Source organism: Diorhabda sublineata, chromosome 4 (genome assembly GCF_026230105.1).
Source record: "Diorhabda sublineata isolate icDioSubl1.1 chromosome 4, icDioSubl1.1, whole genome shotgun sequence".
NCBI classification, from domain to species: Eukaryota; Metazoa; Arthropoda; class Insecta; order Coleoptera; family Chrysomelidae; genus Diorhabda; species Diorhabda sublineata.
The window spans coordinates 16,759,524-16,779,532 of NC_079477.1; the positions used below are offsets into that span (position 1 = coordinate 16,759,524).

General features: G+C 33.7%; 1 protein-coding gene across 5 annotated transcripts in view; it reads left to right on the top strand.

The window, feature by feature from the left end:
• Window positions 1–20,009, top strand: part of LOC130442593 (diacylglycerol kinase 1) — a 358,993-nt gene that overhangs the window by 86,477 nt on the left and 252,507 nt on the right. For 2 of the 5 annotated variants that reach the window (XM_056776852.1, XM_056776855.1), the window contains exon 1: window positions 6,063–6,467. The exons of 2 other annotated variants lie outside the window; for them this stretch is intronic. In XM_056776852.1, the coding sequence (XP_056632830.1) occupies window positions 6,452–6,467 (16 nt within the window). In that variant the 5' untranslated portion in view covers window positions 6,063–6,451. Of the gene's footprint in view, window positions 1–6,062; window positions 6,468–20,009 lie in introns of those variants that run through there. One more of the 5 variants, XM_056776856.1, reaches the window with a different exon arrangement.

A 20,009-nucleotide genomic window follows, 5' to 3' on the forward strand; every position in this document is an offset into this window, starting at 1 on the left:
AAGTTTAGTTTGTCCGGTTTTTTTATCACACGACCACATCTGGTTTTGATATCATGATCTAAAACTTTTGGACTGGATAATAAACATTCTGGGGGAGCCTCCAGCAAAGGTTTTTCATTCTTGAGTGACACAGCAGGCTGAATTAAAGGTTCACCACTACTCTCATCTATGTCAGGCTCGTTGCTTTTAGATACATACTCATTTAGGGATTCCTTAAGGTCAATGCGATTACGCCTAATCACATTACCAAAGGAAACTTTCACAAGGTAAGATCTAGGAGAGCTATGCTTGGAAACAATTTGTGCAGGCTCCCACTTATTCTTTACATGGTCAAAAATCGTCACATTGGTTTAAGGGTCCAAAGGTTTTAGATCTTTACTTTTCTTGTCATAGTAAGACCTATAAATATTCTGTCTTCGCAATAGTTTCTCAGCAACGTCTTCACAGAGTTTCGGGTGCAAAAGACTGGAATTGATAGGCACTTTTGTCTTGCAAATCCTGCTCATCAATAACTCTGCAGGTGAATAGCCAATATACTTAAGTAGTGAATTTCTGTATTGCAATAAAGCAGTGTGTATATCAGAGTTTTCTTTCAAACATTTTTTTAGCATATTTTTACCTATATATACCCCTTTTTCTTCCAATCCATTAGATTGTACATAATACGGGCTGCGCAAAATGATTTCAAAATTCCAGTTTTTTGCAAACGTCTCTCTACTATCAAAAGGCACGTTATCAGCAGTTATTTTATCTGGTGACCCATGAACAGAAAAAATAGACTTCAAAGCTAAAATAACTGATTTCACCGACTTGTCTTTAATTTGAGTGGTTTCCAACCAATTGGAGTATGAATCAAACACAATAAGAAAAATTTTGTTGGCATGCGAAAAAATATCTAATCCCAATCTCTCCCATGGCCGATTCGGTAACTCATATGGTAATAGCGACTCTTTTGGCTGTTTCTTCGCAAAAGTTTCGCAGATACTGCATTTTTTATGTAGGCTTCAATATCAACAGATTGCCCTGGCCAATAAAATATACGTCTTGCACGATTTTTGCATTTTTCAATCCCAAAGTGACCCTCGTGCAATAATTTGAGCATATCACCTTTTATGGCAGTTGGGACAATAATTTTCTCACCAAAAAACAGCAATTTATCAACATAGCTGAGGTTGTCTTTGATTTTAAAGTAATGCCTCAAAGAAGGAGACATGTGATGTTTATTATTGGGCCAGCCTTTTATATGGAAGTTGATAACTTGTTTCAGAATCTCATCTTTCACGATTTCCTGCCTGAATTGTTCCTTCCGCTCTTCAGACATGGCTAAATTTTTTGATAAAGAGTGTACTGCAAAATTAAATTCTTGATCAGACTTTAGCCCAGTTTCTTGGTAAAAACGCTCTTGACAGCGTGTCTGCCACATACAAAAATTTTCCAGGTTTGTAATTCACAATTATTTTATAATTTAGTAAGCGGAGTCTCATCCTTTGTAGGCGGGAAGAAATAGATGCTAGATCTTTTTTCATGATCGATTCCAAGGGTTTATGATCAGTGTTGATTTTCACATCAAATCCATAAATAAAATAATGAAACTTTTGAGTAGCAAACACAATCACCAGCATCTCTTTCTCTATTTGCGCGTACTTTTGCTCGCAGGGGGTTAAGCTCCTGGATGCAAAAGCTATTGGGTGACCTTCTTGAGATAGACAAGCACCTAGACCGTCCTTTGACGCGTCAGTGTCTATTTCTATAGGTTTTGTTGAATCAAAAAATGACAAAATTGGGGCATTGGTTAATGTATCTTTAAGTCTAGTTAAAGATTCATCATGCAATTTAGTCCATTGCCAATCAATATTATTCCTGGTCAAATTTCTAAGTGGAGCTGTTATTTTCGACATGTTGGACAAGAACTTTCCTAAATACTTAGCCATGCCTAATATTCTTAATAGTTCAATTTTATCTTTGAGTTTTGGCATCTCTAGAATCGGTTTCACATAATTTCTGTTCAGTTTGACACCTTCCTTTGAGTAAATTTGACCCATAAACTTAACACTTCTAGATTTAAATTGAATTTTGTCTCTATTAAATTTTATATTATATTTTTGTGCTCTTTCCAAAACTAACCGTAAATTATTATCATGTTCCTTTTCATTACTGCCAGTTATAATCAAATCATCAAAGTAAAGACCTAAACCTTCAATGTCACCAAATATTTCATAGTTTTGTTTTTGAAAGACTTCAGGGGCTGAGCAAATTCCAAAAGGTAGACGACAAAATGCATACCTTCCAAAGGGTGTTCCAAAGACACAATTCGAATTTGAAAGTACCCGTCTTTCATATCTAAAACTGTGAAATATTCAATATTAATGTCCCGAGTGCATGTCAAATTGTCGATAATTTAATTTTCCCGAGTGCGCTAATGCGCACGAGAGGAAATTATGACACAATTTGACATGCACGAGAGGGCATTTTGGCAGACTATTTCCTGAGAAAAATTTAATTTAAAATAAACAATAATTGTTCCTTTTCTTAAAATATAAAATTAAAACCAAATGATGTTTATTAATCCTAGACGAAAATTTGGCACTAGTGCAAATTATCGATAATTTGCACTAGTGCAGTATTATCGCTGAAATTTGATCGTTGCTAGGTAAACATAAAATATTACAGCTTTTTGGTTGGCTTAAATTTTTCGAAGGAAATAGTCCTTATAATACCTTGTTTTTCAAGATCATCAAGCTTAAGTTTTAAACGATCATGCAATGCAATTGGAATCCGTCTAGGTGGTTGAACTACTGAAACTGTATCTTCTTTTAAAGTAATGTGATGTTCTCTAGGAAAAGAACCAAGACCCTCAAAAACTACTGGGTATCTTTTAACAACATGATCGAGTGATATAAATTGACCAGAATTTTCAACAATTGAGTCTACTCTTTTTACTAAGTTTAAATCAACGCAATCAGCACAACTCAGAAGTGGCAATTCGTTATTATCACAAACTGCAAAGAATATGTTTCGAACATTGTCATTAACTTGACATTTTAAAGTGATTTCTCCTAATGGAGCGAATACATAATCACGACTGCCATACGGAGCTAGTTTGACTTTAGATTTTTGCATTTTATCAAGAAGCCCTAGTTTTTTAACAATATTTAAAGTCAAAATGCTTACTTCGCATCCTGTATCTAGCTTAAATGTTACCTTATGACCTTCTACAATAATTTTCTTCAACCATGACAATTTTTTCTTTACACTACTAACAGAACCAACTTTTTTTATAGACTGAACATATAACTCATTTGAACTGCTCTCACATTCAATATTTTCTGATTCACTATCACTAAAAGTTTCAGTTTCTACTTTATTCACTTTTCTTCTGCCCAATCTTCTATAGCTCTTCTTTTTCTCCCATTTCTTCTCAGACTGATATTATACTCTTTTTTACACACATTCGCAAAATGATTGCGTCCCTGACATTTTGCGCATGTTTTATTCCAAGCAGGACATGAATTTTTCTCTCGATGTACATAGCCACAGAATTCACATTTCCCTTCTTTTATTTCTTTCAAAAAATGCTTAGATTTTACAGAGCTTACACTAGCTTCATTCTGCAAAGCCTTCAGCTGTTTTTGACTAACTTCTCTTGTTCTACAGATGTCTATTGCTTGTGTCAACTTTAGATCAGATTTTCTTAACAATTCTTCTCTAGTGCTTTGGTCGTAGATGCCCATCACTATCCTATCTCTTATAAATTCTTCTAATAAATTACCATAACCAGTTGTTTTTCCCGCTGTTCTTAATTCTGTCAGGAAACTATCAAAACTTTGTCCCTCTTCTTGTGTTATACTGTTAAATAAGAACCTTTCATATATAACATTTCTCTTTGGTTCACAGTGATCTTTAAATTTTTTCAAGACATTATCAAGAGTTTTCTGGGCCTCCGGTAACGGATCAAAAGAGTTAAATAAATCAAGACCATCATCACCAACTAAGTTCAATAGAATTGCAACCTTTTTTTCATCATTTTCATTGCTTAAACTTGTAGCAGTCAGAAAATTTCGGAATTTTTGTTCAAATTTTTGCCAGTTATCAGCTAGGCTTCCTTCAATGGATAAAGGATCAGGAGGTTTGAAGTATGATTCCATTGCTGTTGGCTTCTACTTATATCACAGCAAAGTCCAGCTTACTAATGTCTAAGTACGAATGTACGAAATTTACTCAAGCTTTTTTATCAAGTTTTTACACCTGACACCATGTATTATACCATGATCGGAACGGTTTATATTACAGCTTCAGGGAAAAATATTACAAAAGTAGACACGTGGTAATGATTTTTAGAATGTTGGTCCACCACTAGAGGTCGTATTTGAAAATATGGAATTATAAAAGTAAATTTTCTTAAAATGTACCTTTACATACACATATCCTTTATATAAGATAATCGAATTATTCCTCTTCCAATAAGAGGGAGGAGGAAAATGGGAATCTTGTTATGAAATTCCTGCTTGCCGATTTTTATAAACTTGACTCTGTTTTATGTATTTTAGGTATTGTGATTTCTCTTGACACATTTAAATAGAAGCATAATTGTTCAATCCAGACTTTTAAAAGTAAACTAAATTAAGATTAAAAGGCGAAAACCTCATATCTTAAGAAATATGAAGAGGGCAAACGTCTATTAGGTTGGTACGCCCAAACGGAAATTAAAAATTTACTTTGGATGGAAAGTTCTTCAGGGCTACCTGCGGTAATTTAGACTATTCTCATAATAATCTTTTTATTGCTGCTAGATGGCGTTAAGTAAATGTAACGCGATTATTACCAATAATGAGAACAAATCATTAAATAAACCATGTAACAATTAACAGCTTAGATAATTATCTACGTAATTAGTAACGCCCAATGTGTTCAAAGTATTTTTCATCATTTTCTATTCATGAAATCAGCAGCTGGCAGCAGTTTCAATTTTGAAATAGAAATACTTCGTATTGCCTGTTGTATTCCCTCAATTATATCACCTCTTGTCGTGAGTCTATTGGTGTAAACGAGATTTCATTTGGCCCCACAAATAAAAATCTAAGCAAGTTAGGTCTGGAGATCTGAGTGGCCAAATAAATTATTTCCACGTCCTATCCACCTATGTTCGATCTTGATATTTGGGTGTTAGTTCTAAGAGAAGTGGCAATTGTTTTCTTCAAGTTTTCAACATTTTTTTCCATTAACTGTGTCATAAAAAAGGCCCAATTATTAGTCCACTTAGAATCCCATACCTCACATTTATAGACCAACGACCCTGATGTCAGGTCTCCTGTATCCAAAGGGGATTCGTTTCTAACCAGTGATGCATATTATGGTGATTTATTCTACCACAATCATGAAACATGACATCATCTGTCCGCGCCCATGAGTCGATTTGTTTTTGTGATGCATTTTAATCTTCAAAAGGTCTCCAGTATTCCATGATCCTAATTAAATAATCGACTATTATATGGAAATTAAATAAGTTGAATGTGAAAAATGTTTAATTTAATTATTTATGCCATATAACACAAATACACTGTTATACTGATATACCATTAAAAATTATTTATGATGACCATATCTTCAATCACTCCAACAAGTGTACAAGGCAATTTGACAATAAGAAAAGTAAATATTGAATTCATTTAATACCTGAATATGGAAGAAAAATATAAAAATATTGAGACAGAAAAAATGTTTTTGCTATAATCGGTAATGTTGATTGGAAATTGTGGATTGAAATATTAAAATAGCAAGATTGCCCAAAAATGATAACTACAAAATTTTTACATTTTTCTATTTTTCTGAGCAGAATATTATTTTTGCCATAGCCATAGTGGAACTGTTAAGTATATATATATATATATATATATATATATATATATATATATATTTCGGATCTATAAGACCCGTTAAAATAACAAATGACGGCGCTTGTGTCAACTGTTCCGCTATTCACAATAAGTACTTTATCCGTGGTACCTCCACTAAGCCAACTAACAACGTAATTCGCGGTATAGTGTTTTAAAATACCTTTTTTAGTACGTAACCGAATCTGCTCGTAGTGATATTGACATACTTTTGTTGCCCAACAAGACCGGTGCGCTATAAAAATTGTTATTTTTAATTATGTGCGGTAAATACTGAACTTTTGGATGAAATCATCAGAAATTCCCGTTTATTAATTAGGAACTAGTAGGTGTTTACAACGTGACATTCCCATTAATTTACTAATAACTTCTCGACGTCCATTTGTGCGGTTATACGATGTATATATATATTTTTCCGTGTTTAAATGACAATGTATGTGAACTTATCTCATAATTTAATGGATTATTGTGGTATTAGTGTACGGGGTGGCAAATAGCTTAATAGTGTTAAGTGAAATAAAACAGAGTGCTAAAGATAAATATACTGTTTTTGAAATAAAATGCTTGCCCAAAAAAGTAAGCCCCACTTTAATATGATCTACATTTACGTTTATCTAACAAGAACTAAATGCAGATTAAAAGGCAAAAATAATAGGTATCAATTATCTTAGACTTATATACATCATATTACAAATACTTTTTGAATCACAATTTTTCCAGCTTCCCACTACTTTTGACAGGCTCTCAGGGGTAATCTTGATATCTGACTATGTTGCTATTTTTTGTTATTAATAATTTGAGTTAATATGTGCAGTGTACATATACAGTGTGAGTTTTATGTATGGAACGCCGCAATATCTCGGAAACGGCTTGTACGATTTTTATAATTTTTTGTGTAGGGTCTTGAGATACAGTCGGTATTATGGTGGTATTTACATTGTTGTCAGATCTTTCCTTTTTCCGGAAAAACAATGAACTTTGCTATTTCACATGAATCACCCTGCATATTTTTTGCTTCTCGAAATCATTTAGTAATACTTATTATTTTCCATCTAATGTTCCCTATACCTAAATGCTATAATTTCGGAGTTATAGCTACATTTAGATAATCTCCGCCCAAGTTAAAATAATACATTTAGGTGGCTATGTTGAAGTTTATTGAAAGTCACAACGGATCATTTATCTCAAAGAGACCGAATTGATATCTTAATGATATTAGGATATGGTGATGGCGTAGAAGTCAACAAAAAACGTGTAATTTGTAACAAGATCGACTGTCAATAAATTAGTGAAAAAGTTTAACGAAACTGATTCAGTAAAAGTATGTTTTCTAAAATTAAACGAGTTAATCAATCATAGCTATCTAAATGTACAATATTTATTGTAACTTTGGTGGAGATACTGTAAATGTAGCTATAACTCCGAAATTATGGCATTCCGGTATAGAAAATATTACATGAAAAATAATCAGTATTACAAAACCCTTGCACACAAAAGTTTCTTTTTGAAAAATTTCCATTTAATTCAATAACAAATAAATCTAATATCTGAGTTTATTTTATTCATTTACAAACTGTATGGAAAAATTTCAATATCTAATAAACAATATTACTTAGAATTATATTTAAGAGGATATTGCGTGTTTTCGTGAGCCTACTTTCGCATTAAAGTCGTTGTCCTGATAAACATAGAAACTGCAGCAAATTTTAAAAAGATGATATCAGTTCAGGAATTTACTAGACCTATCAATTAATTGGTATAAGATACCCTATGCCTAAATTCTACAGTTCACTGGATCTAATCAACGGCAATGATAGAGAAATCATAACTATCTAGTTACTGTGTTTCTTCAGAGATACATAGGACGTCAAGGAATAATTGAATGTCACCTCGGTCACCGGGTGGAGTCGGTATGCTTTTGATTTCAGTCCGTATATTTTATTTGAAATGGTAACTCTGTAATACCTAAAGTAAATGTATGAATGGTCGCCTTTTAACTCCGACTCGTTAACTATTAATTGTCGTTATTGTTTACGTTTGAAAACATTAAATCTTTAGGTTTTGTGGTTTTTATTTTTTTTTATCAATATATGCAAATGCGCTAAATGTCGACACACAAATTTTAGAGTGAGCCAAAAGTCGTAACCTAATTATCCCAATAGTCCACACTTATAAAACATTGGGGTCTTTTGCACTATAACCTTGCATTTCTTAAAAATTATCTAGAGTTTATTATACTAGAACTAAGTTTATTTGGTTCCACACCATAACTAGGAGCCAAATTGATGAATCTTGTTTCACAGAAAAGAAATACAACGTAGGAAAAGTATATCCTTAGCAGTGTTTGGCGGATGCAGGGTGTTTGGCGGAATATGCCGCGAAGATAAACAGAATTTTTTGAGCACTGTTCCAGATCTCTTTGATGGAATATTGTTAAAAACGTGTGTGTATCAATCCCGGAACAACTATTATGTCTGACTACAGTAATATCAGTGTTAAAAATTTAGAGAATTTTGTGGATCTAGTTCAGTCACTGTGGGCAGCAAAATGCCACAACAAAAAAGAATGCGTAAGTAACAGGGACATATTGGACTCCTACTTATGCGAGTTCATATGGAAATATTTGAAGATATAAAATTGTATTGGCTAACATAATAGAAATCTACTGTGAAAACCGGATCGGTAATGTGTTTCTGTTATTAATAAAAAGTAGAACTACTCAAATTGTATTATTATTAGTATTTGGTAAATAGAATAGCCTTTACAACTCATTTTATTACTATTAAAATATGTTGGATTCTTTTTTACATAATTCTATAATTTATTTACTTGACTTACGTAGACATCAAGAGTGTATTCAAACACGAAGAAAAAAATACTTATATATAATAAAATAAAAAATAACGTATGACTTCTTACTACTTACGATCGACTCTGAGAGGCTGCAAGTATGTGTGATGCAGGGTTGTCGTACATACACGATACACCCTACCTACCTAGGTACCGTACCGTAATATATATATATATATATATATATATATATATATATATATATATATATATATATATATATATTAGCTTTCTGTACAATATAGGTACATTATTTTGGTCAAGGTTTGGGTTAGGTTTAGTTAGGTTCTTCTCTACAATATCAATGAAAAAACTCATAGTTATTCAAAATTGCGAGTTTATTGGTTGTTACAAAACAAAAGAGTTACATATGGTGTTAAACCTAACTAAAGAGTGGCTTTGGATGTTGAAGCGTGGCACTGCATGTCCTCAGCATACTTTTCATAAGATGGTACGTAACCACTGAGTGCTAATCGCAAACATGATGACATATGATCGTCAGTTAGTCGATTGCGATATTTTGACTTGTTGAAGTTGAAGGGCGATTTGCCTTAGATTCGGATATTTATCTTCAGATAAAAAACACCAGAAATTTGTATCAGATGCTGTAGCTTTGAGATGTATATCTGATATAATCTGCACCAACTCATTTTCAACAGAACATGAGTTCATATTAAACTGACTTGCTATTTCAGTAGCTAATTCCTCAATGTTTTTACATGAAAAAGGATAACTCATAAATGATGCTATATTTTCCAATTTACTGCAATCATAAAAACGCGTTTCGAATTGTCCCAAAATATTTGATAATTCAGCCTCACACGTATCATAATTAAACTGAAGAATCCTTGCTTTCAAAGACGGGAAATGTTTCAGATCCTTTCTTTTCAGTTCTATCATAAGTTACAATTTACTTTTGAATGCGTTTACTGCGCTAATCATCTCAATAATAGTTTTTCCTTTACCTTGAAGCTCCAAGTTAATGATGTTTAAGTGCATTGTAATGTCAGTCAAAAATGCCAAATCAGTCAGCCATTTTTCGTTTTTCAAAATCTGAGTGTCATCATCTCTTTCGTCTAGAAAAGCTGTTATTTCGGGCAATAATTCTTGAAACCTTTGTAGGAACTTTTCGCGACTCAACCACCTGACGTCTGTGTGAAGAACTAAATCAGTGTGTTCAGCTGACTCCCTATCTTCCAACTGCAACTGAAAGAGCCGCCGTTGCAAGCTACGTGCACGGATGGAATTCACAATTTTTGTTGCAATGCCCATAATTTCCTCCGTGTTTAAAACTTTGGAACACAAAACTTGTTGATGTATAATGCAATGGAATGAAAAAAATGAAGGGAATTCTTCATTAGCTCGACACAATGCCACAAAACAAGTTTTGTTTCCAGTCATTGCTAGTGCTCCATCGGTTGTAATGCACACTAATTTATACATTGGTAGCTCGTAGTTTTTTACAAAATTAAAGAAAACTTCATATATATCTTCGCCACGGGTCTTCCCCTTCAGAGGAATGATTGTCAAAAATTCTTCTGTTGTCAATTTACAGTGGGTTTTGGGTTTGTAGTTGCAAATAAATTGAGTCCAATCTTGATCAATGTTCGATTTATTGAACAGGATTTCAAAAGTGCGTTCAAATAACAATAATAACGGAATAACAATTTCGGAGCACGTTTTTCTTTCGCCTTTCTTTTCGCTTGTGTCACTATTACATGAAACTGTCAAAAGGTGCTTATCGCCTACTAATTTTTAATAAAATCAGAATACATTAGAATACATAATTACCAACTTTGACTCTATATAAAACAAAAGTATAGTGTGAAGTAGGATAGGGTCAAGGTTGGGTTGGGTTCGGGTCAGCTGTCAATTGATCAATTCTCAACATCTTCCTTAGCCGACATGTCATTGAAAACCATCCGAATAAAAATACACAGCTGGGCAGTGTCTGTCATATCGGTGGATTCGTCGAACTGTAAAGAAAAGTATGTACATTCCATGATATCATGTTTTAGTTTATCTGCGATGTCCTGACTCATGACTTCAATACGCCTTGTGACAGTCGGACGAGATAACTGAAGTTCTCTAATAGCAGACATTATTTCTGTTTTATTTTTAAAATCTCCAAATAAAGTCTCACCCGCCTCAATAAATGCTTCCTTCACCACCGATCCATCTTCGAATGGTTTCTTGTGTTTCGCCAATATATGAGATATTTTAAATGACGCGATCGTAGCAGCTTTTGATTGTTTGGCTGGTCTTGTGAACATGGTTTGTTCTTTTTTCAAACACGATATAAAATCACTTACTTTTCGTTTTCTTAATTCACTCTGTGGCGGAAAATCCTTTTGATAGTTTTTATGAACCGTTTTATGATGTCTCTCTAAGTTACCACGCTTAGGTATTGCAACTGACGCACGAAAAATAACATAAATGCACTTATCCTTCACCATACAAAAGAAAAATTCTTCCTCCCAATCCTTATTAAAATGATACGTTTTAGATTTCTTCACTGCACTCATTTTACACTATTTAACTTTGTATCGACGTAGTATCGCTATCAAGTTACAATTCAGAATGACTCCAATTCATGCAGGCTCCACATTTATATCGGCGTGAAAGAAAGTCTCGAATGTTCCCGTCAAACGCGCCGCCCGAAACTAGACAGTACAGTCTAGTCTAGAAATAACGCGACTTTTCTTTGGCAAGTGCCGCGCGTTCCTTTGATAAAGCCGCCTTTTGCTGCAAGCAATGTTATTTTATTACGTAATACATTTTTGTAGTTTAGTTACCTACCTACTTATTAAAAATTTTTTTCTTCTCGAGATCTACTCAAAAAGCACACGATCGACCGTTTGAGCACCCCTGATGTAAGGGATATCGGCACTTAACGTGTTAAACTTCAAAGTCATCCTAAAATATGCACGTAACTAACAAGTTTAACGGTATAGGTAACTTAAGTAAACATACTTATATATAAAACGCAACTTAAAACATGTATTCCATTAACATTTCTCTAACTGGAAGAGAATCTGTTATTCGATAAGTTATATCTTCTCTTTTAAGTACAGCAGTACCATATGAATCTTTTCCTGAAATATCATCGAATGAAATATGGGCTGTATAATTTTCTTATGGAACAAACCATTACCTAAATTGATGCGTAGTCTCGCACTGTCAGACATACTGACTGCAATGAGATATTTGCGATTTATGACGTGTTCCGAAGATTTCACATTAGACTACTATAGCCGAATTTAATGCTCAGGAATATTCAAATACCTACCTATTTCATATATTTGGACTATGAATTTGGGATTAGGGTTCAATAAAAGTTCACTAAAAGATGAGAGTATCCAACACCTATAAAAGAACCGATTAAAATAAAAAAGTTTGCAAATAATAACAAAATATCTAGGCAGTAGGAATAAGACAGATGAATGTTAATATAATTAAAAAAAAATGAATTGGATCATGCCAGTGAAAGAAATGGCAAAGCCCAAATGCCTAGTGCTGTCCAAAGAACCGATACGATGTAAGTTGGAAATCAACTGGCAGGATGCCTGAAAGATATAGTTTGGAAGAACAAATACTTAAATATCGAAAGTAAAATGAAGATATATAAAACAACTGTAAGACTTAACATTACATACGCAGCAGAAACAAGACCAGATGCGTGTATGATAGAGGATAAGAACAGTCGAAGTGAAAATACTGAGAAGTATACGAGTAAAAGCTAAAACTCTACACGACAGAATAAGGATTGAAGATTTTAAAGAGCAAAGTGGAATATAGGACATAGAAAGGTGGGTAAACATTCTGAGTGGATAGTGGACTTATTGAGAATACAAAAAATGAACTAAGCAGAACGAAGAAGATTACAGGGAAAACTACTTAAACCATAGCGAAAACGCTAGCATCTTTCAAAAATTGGTATATTTACCTTATAAAATGATTATAAAATGATGTTTGTAGTCCATTAGATCTGCGTAACCATAATATTTAGGCACTTCGGTTTTCAGAATCATCCTGTATGTTTTAACACTAAGATATGCTTTTGTGAGATATTCAAAAAATGCTCTTTTTGAGATATTCACAAGTTTCCATTCTTCAAAATAGCCCTGTATAAATTGAAATATGTAAATAATTTGTCTCGTTCCTCTGTCTATTATTTTACCAAATCATTACATAAAAAAATCAGCAGACTTACCAGCCAATATGATCCCTACCAAGTTATAATAATGCTTTTCGATACACCGCTTACAAAACGGCCTTGACTCAATGATTTTTTGAGTTATCCCTAAATTTTGGTAACTCCTTTAGTTCAGTTAATACGAGGGTTGCTACTTAAATTGTGAGATAGACAAATAAACTTTTTTGAGCAAAATGAATGTTTCAAATATCTGTAAACAGCTGAAATGGCACGCATATGACAATACGTTCCGATTACGTTCACCATTAAAAGTGTTAAACTTCATGATGGCAATATCAATTTTGACATATTCACATCAGTGTTGCCATATCTCAAAACTTAAGTAGCAATATTCGTATTGTAACGCTCTTTCGTCGCTAGGTGATTGACATCAAAGCTCATGTATCAGATTGCCAATTGAACATATTTTACATGCCATCCTGGATTGGTGACCTTCTTATTTGCTGCTAATGTTATCTCGGAGGAACGGAGTCGTATAAGAAAGTGAAACAACGATTAAACACAATTTCCTTCATTCAAGACTAGAACAAAAATAAACTGTACATAAAAAAAACAAAGCTGGGAAAAGCAACTATAATAGAAGCGTAAACTCGGTTAATACGCAATAACTACTAAGGCAAAACTTTTCAAAACTCTTTCCTGCTCGGTTAGCTGACGGCCTAACATGACCACCACTGAGAAGTTATTACTTAGTGCCCTCAATGGCAGTTCCATGAATACTTAGCGCCTCCAGTAGCAGTTTCCTTACCCTCTGGTATAATCAGGTGTCTGAAGACGTTAATACGACCAACACTGAGATGTCAATACTCAGTGCTCTTAGTGGTAGTTTCGCGACTTCTATTGGAGTGTTAATATTCAGCGCACCCAGTGGCAGTTTCCTTAACCCACGAAATCTAAAGCTCGGTGGTTGAGAACAGCAATACCGCAAACTAAGCTCGGATTATACCTGAACGATCCGGTTCGGTCTCTGGCGGTTGTTACAGACACTATTACTAAACTACCTCTCACAATTCAGTGAGTTATATCAGTTATATCAGCTTTCTCCCACCACGAAATGACGCAGAAACCCTTTAACGGATTTAGTAAAATTTCGAAGACTTACTCTACTGCGTGGTGGACGGCTGCTTCTTCGAAAACTGTCTTTTCTCTTCCAAATATTAAGACAGCTACTGGTATTTCCTTTACCAATCCACGAGACTTGCGTGGATTCCAGTTGGAACAATGTCTACTTATGATGGTAAGCATCCACCATCGGATAAATCCACGGGTGCGAAGACATTCCACCATTCTTTTCGACAGGTGTTCATCCTCATTCGCGTCGCAGTTTCGCGCTTAGACTCCTTCCTCTCCCCTGAGTTCCATGGGAGATTCAGGAATGTCTAATATTTTTGTTAAGAGGTTAGCCTGTTGGCTATACACTCTTGGCTTCTTGTTCTGGACGTCTTAATGTGTGTGTTTCGCTACCTCGGGCAAATATTTTCCAACCTTCTTCGGCAAGAAAAGATCTAATCCGAGTGGACCTTCGTCTTCTCTATAGCTGTCCCTGATGTATAATTCCGAACTTGCTTATGAAATGCGGAGTTACCGTGTCGGGGGGTGTCCTCTTGGTCAGTCTCGGTGAACCTAGAATCATGTGAAAATATTTTTTTTTGTTGTTTTTTTAGATTGGTTTTTCTGTCCTGTTTTTGTTCTGTTTTTTGTTCTGCCACATTTATTTTGGTGTGGCATAGGTATCTCAGCTTCTTGTATGCTTGTTACTCTGTATGTATACTACTCAATCTCCTAATACTTGCTAAGGAGCATCTTCATTCTGTTGAAAACCTCTTTTGTCGCCGTCGTCATTTTCCATGTGTGTATTCCTATTTTACACTGCGCTGCTTTCGTAGTGCTGTCCAAATGAGTGGGGACTTTATTATCGGAGGTGGCCTTATCTTCGGTTTTGTCTGTTTTTCTGTTCTTCTCTCCTTATCTTCTAATTCCTCTTGGACTTGTTTTTCTGTTGTGTCTTCTTTCTCGGAGGAATGCCTCTCTAGTTTCTTCCTCTTTTTCTTGTTATTGACTTCTGTGTATCCTCCTTCCATGGGGCAGTCTTCTATTTGATTTTCCTCGGAGATTCTGGCTTCCGTTGATTGTTTTTGGGGGCTTTCATTTTTATTAGTTTCCATCTCCACTCGCTTTGCCTGCTTTTCGAGGACTATAATTTTTGGCGTTTATCATTTTCATTGCTTCTGTCAGGGTCAAAATTTTATCGGTTAGATTTTCAATTGTCGCATTCAACCTCTTATTTTTCTCTTCTATTCTCCTGTTCTCTTCTTCTAATTGTCTTGATGTGGCCTCTCGGCTTTTCCTCAATCTTACGACAGACGATCCTCTGTCATAGGGTTTCTTCCTATTTCTGGAGTTTTCAGGCTCCATGCCTGTTAATCTCGGTTATGGTTTTCCTATCTTTGCTAAATACCTAGAAGTACCCACCTACCTAAAAATAATAGATTAGGCCGTACTGAGAAGTACGGCTGTTTCGAAAAACGGATAAATTTCCCACAATCAAATATGTGTTAACAAACACAATTCTTTCATGCGGAAATATTTTCTTTCATTATAAATAAAAAGCTGTGTGTAAGCACAACTACCTGTAAAAAAAGAAAGTTTTATCAGGGTCTTATCTGACTACCTGAGTCCGCTTTCACTGCACTTCACTGTAACACGTGTTCACTCGATTTAGCAATTCCTTCCCTTTTCGACTTGGTACCATCTCTTTTATTGCTAAAAGCGCTTCTCTTTCTCTAGCGGTGCGAAAAGTGAATTCGCCTTGGTTACGATTCCTTGAGCTCCGGAGCGCGAGGAAGAATACAACCCTTGTAAATACTTAGTAATTTCAGATGAGAATTATATTTTACATTAAATCCGGGCTATTTTTCTTGATATATTCAAAAAAGAATTACATTTTTATGTTGAAAAATAAGGGAGATATAAATTCACATTTAAAATCGGTAATATTGTTGCTTTTATACATTCTCTGGTGAACGTTCCTTTCAAAGTAACCGCGGTAGGTCACTTAGACGAAATGATTTCTAAATAAACCATTTCTTGAAATTGAATTCCATTTCAGGTAAAAATATGTCACGAAGTCGGAAACTTCTAAAATTCTTTTATTAAGATTATAACCAAATAACAATTTATGCGTCAATTTTGCTGAGACATGTTTTTAATTTTGTCTAAATAAATAACTCTTTGAGACACCATTGAATTTGGCACCTTGAGTCGAAGAACGATCTGAGATGGCAAAAATTACAATCGATAGAGTGAGTCGTGGAATTTATCCCGCTTGTTTTAATTTCAACATGGATCATTGCTTCACAACATGCAATCTATGTTTTTTGTAATACTGCGCTTTGTAATAAACTTAAACACACATAGTCATTTGATACATATCCACTAATTATTACGTCTACAAGATATACTATCGGAAATTTCTCTTTGCTCCAGAGAAAAATGAAGATAAGACAAAAAGACCCTGAAACGAAATGTGCTAAGTGGAAAAGCGGAATTGGGAGAATGAGTTTCAAATACCCATGTCTTATGCATGAGGCAAAGATAAGGTAAATGTAATTTGACACGGTTTCTATCATCGTTCGGAAAACGCCTAAACTGAGAACAAAAAGACAATTTCCCGACAGATATAAAACAGTACATATATATTCACTGAAAATAAAGGCACTTTCTTTCGAAATTCAAGATATGATTATTAAATAATGACACTGTAAAATATTTTATTTTGAATTCATAAGTTTTTATTTATTATCACTTTTAATATATGCCCCTCCTCTCTCCCTAAAAACGCTCCAAGCGAACCTTTATTTAATACAATGATGGAAGTCTTCTTCTATCTGTTTCTTCAGAACGTGTGCTTATGCGAATGAAAGATACTTCTGTAATGATTTGTTTACAGTAACCAGAGACACTACATTCGTTATAGAAAGTTTGACGTCCCACGCATTATTGCGGAGATAATTTCCCAAGTAACTTTATATTTCTCGTGAATATGTGTGTATACGTCACATATGTAGACAAACTGCGTGAACTGTTGTTGATCTTGCACTGTTGAAAGTTTTCACAGGAACAACATTTTATTATGAGGAAAAATATGAACTACGATCTCCTCTTTCACCACTATGTGGTGATATTTACTTGGATCTGATGAAAAGTGTTTACATTGTTTATCATGTAAAGTGGTTAGAAAACAAAATTGCTATTTTCTCTCGACCGTAGTTATGATTATTTAGGAAAAAACGAAAAACAAACATACTTTGGTTGGGTTCAATGATATAAATCAATAAGAAAATCTAGGTATTTATTAAATAAATGACTCGCTTGCATACGTGACATTCATCCACTAATATCTATTTGCAAGAAATTAGACTATATTGTTATGTAAATTTGTCAAACGGCTGTATTTATGATTCAGAGTTAGTCGAATATCTAATTTTGACTCACATGTAAAATTAGAGTTTCAAGGACGATTCCACACTTAATCAAGATAAAAAAAAATATCTATTCGCAATAACAGCAATTTGATCGTTAATGTATAGCACCCAATTAGAGAGATTGATTTTAATGACAGTCACATTTGAACTTTCATTTTTCTCCTCTCTATATTGTAAATAACATTTTTTGACATTTTATTGAAGGACGTAGTCATCGATTTTCCTTGATGATGGATAGTAAGTAAACCTTTGACGTGGTTGATAAAATAACAATATTTATGATGCTATAAAAACCGGTCAGAGTTGTCCAAAATTTCATGCTAAACTTATTGGGATAATTACTAAAAATTCAAGATTGAATTCTCCAGGACGGATGATAGGAAATATTTATGGGATATAAGTTGTCGATTGGAAAAGCAGTAAGAAATCAGTGGTATCGTGTTGTATCAGATTGAACCTTTTCACGGGAGCTGGTACGGGATAACAACAGACAATTTGCAAATTACTTGTTAACGCAACAATTAACAATGTTGGGAACACTCCGCAAAATAAACCCGATACACTGCCGCAACTTAGTGCAACTTCCAAGACTCTAGAATCATCAATGTTTGCATTTATCAAAGACCTAACGATTGTTCCATATATTCCTAAAAAATTTGTTCCGAAACTAAAAATAAGCCACAGATAATTTTAGATTATAACAAAACTGAGGAATAAGTTGATAATGCTGATAAACTGATAAGGAAAGCAACATGAAAAAACGAGGCAAATTCAAGTTTCATGAATTACATCTGAGAAGAGCTTTACAAGTTTGTGGCTTTTATTCGAAGCTCGAGACCAACAAGTTCATTTTCCCCAAGATGCAGGTGCGGCAGGTCAACACTAGATGTGATGACTAGATGAAAAAAAGGGCACACAATTGTATGCGGAGTATCTAGTTTAGAATAGGCAATATTTTGTTATTATGTTACCCACAGTTATAGTTTTCTTCTTTTATTGTAAGGTGTTTATTTTTTAGCTTTTAGCTTAGTTTCATGAAAGTTTCAATTACATGTTTTTCAATTTTATATTCAAACTGGCCTTCTATATATTTCTTATGGGGTTCTTACGGAACCTCGCATCGACATATACGTTAATTTTATATTATAAGCACCGGAACTCAAAGGTTGATGGCACGCAATACAAATCATTGGAAAGGAGTTCATACTGCTACGTTAGAACTCATAAAGTTTCAAATTTATGTTTTTGTTTATAATATTTCTCAAAATGGCATATTTTCAAGATACATTATCACAAAAGATGAATAGATTAGACGAATAGATTTGCAATGTTATACACAGCATTTGAAAGATATTTCGAAAAATAAACAAATAACACTATAATCAGGAACCCTAACCACAACAAAACGCTATACCAACTTATAATATATTATACAGTTTTGTGTATAAAATAAAAAATTTAACCTTGGGTCATCTATATGAAGCATCAAGAAAATAGGTAGTTTGTGGATTGAGTACTGCTTATGCATTTTTATCTTGTTCAATGTTAGAGACATATGCTAGTGAGGCTGATTGGTTATAACTTTTTCAAATACTAGAACAACAATAGCCAACTAAAATTGAAAACATTGGCTTTATGTAATGAAATTTTCAATTCCACTTTCAGTAAATTAACAAATTGAAGCGGAATAATTCCATTTTGAGAGCAATTCTATTTGCAAGTGATGAGTCATCATTAACATCATAAAATAAAATTATTGTTACAGATACAAAACAATTAACTGCATCAACAATTGTATTGTTAGTTTTTTTCACATTCATGCATTTGCCTAAACTAAAATATGGTATTCGCCACCCTCCAGTTCTCAATATTTTCCTAATCTATTTTCAAGAGGATCGTCTGAAAATTTTCCAGAAAAACATTATTCATATTTAATTGTTCAAAACAGTACTTAACAACTTCACTTTATCGTGAGTGGTATGATGTTGAGCTGTAGAAGTTTGTGATATTAAAGCTTCGGGAAACTTCTCAGAGTTTTTCCAAATTTCCAACCAGTTTACATTCCACTATAAACTATAATTAGATTATCATCACAAACTTGAAAAGTAATAGTTGAATAGTTGAGTTTCAAAAGAGCCTCAATTAGTAATGTATTTTAAACATTTTTAAAGCTAGTTGAAATTTTTTTTCAATAGGTGAGAAGAGTGCTATTCAACTACGAGCCTGACTCCTGGAATAGTTAGTATATTTCAGAAAAAAATGAAATTTTATTTGTAAGGTAATATTTTTAATCTATGGGAATGCTGATCAACATATAATGAAATCGAAAAGACTATTTTCAAAGAGTATTTATATGACTTTCTTTATAAAATTGTGTTAAGCCAACTAGATATAGAAGTCAACGTAAATTGAATGGTCTGTTTATCTGCCTTGAAAAAGTAAAAGTTAGCTTTGTAAAACAAATAATGATATTTAACGCTGCTAAGAAATCGATTTTTACATTTGAATGGCGCGGTTTGTGGCGAAATAAGACGAATGTTTATTCATTTACATTTGAATACTCAAAAT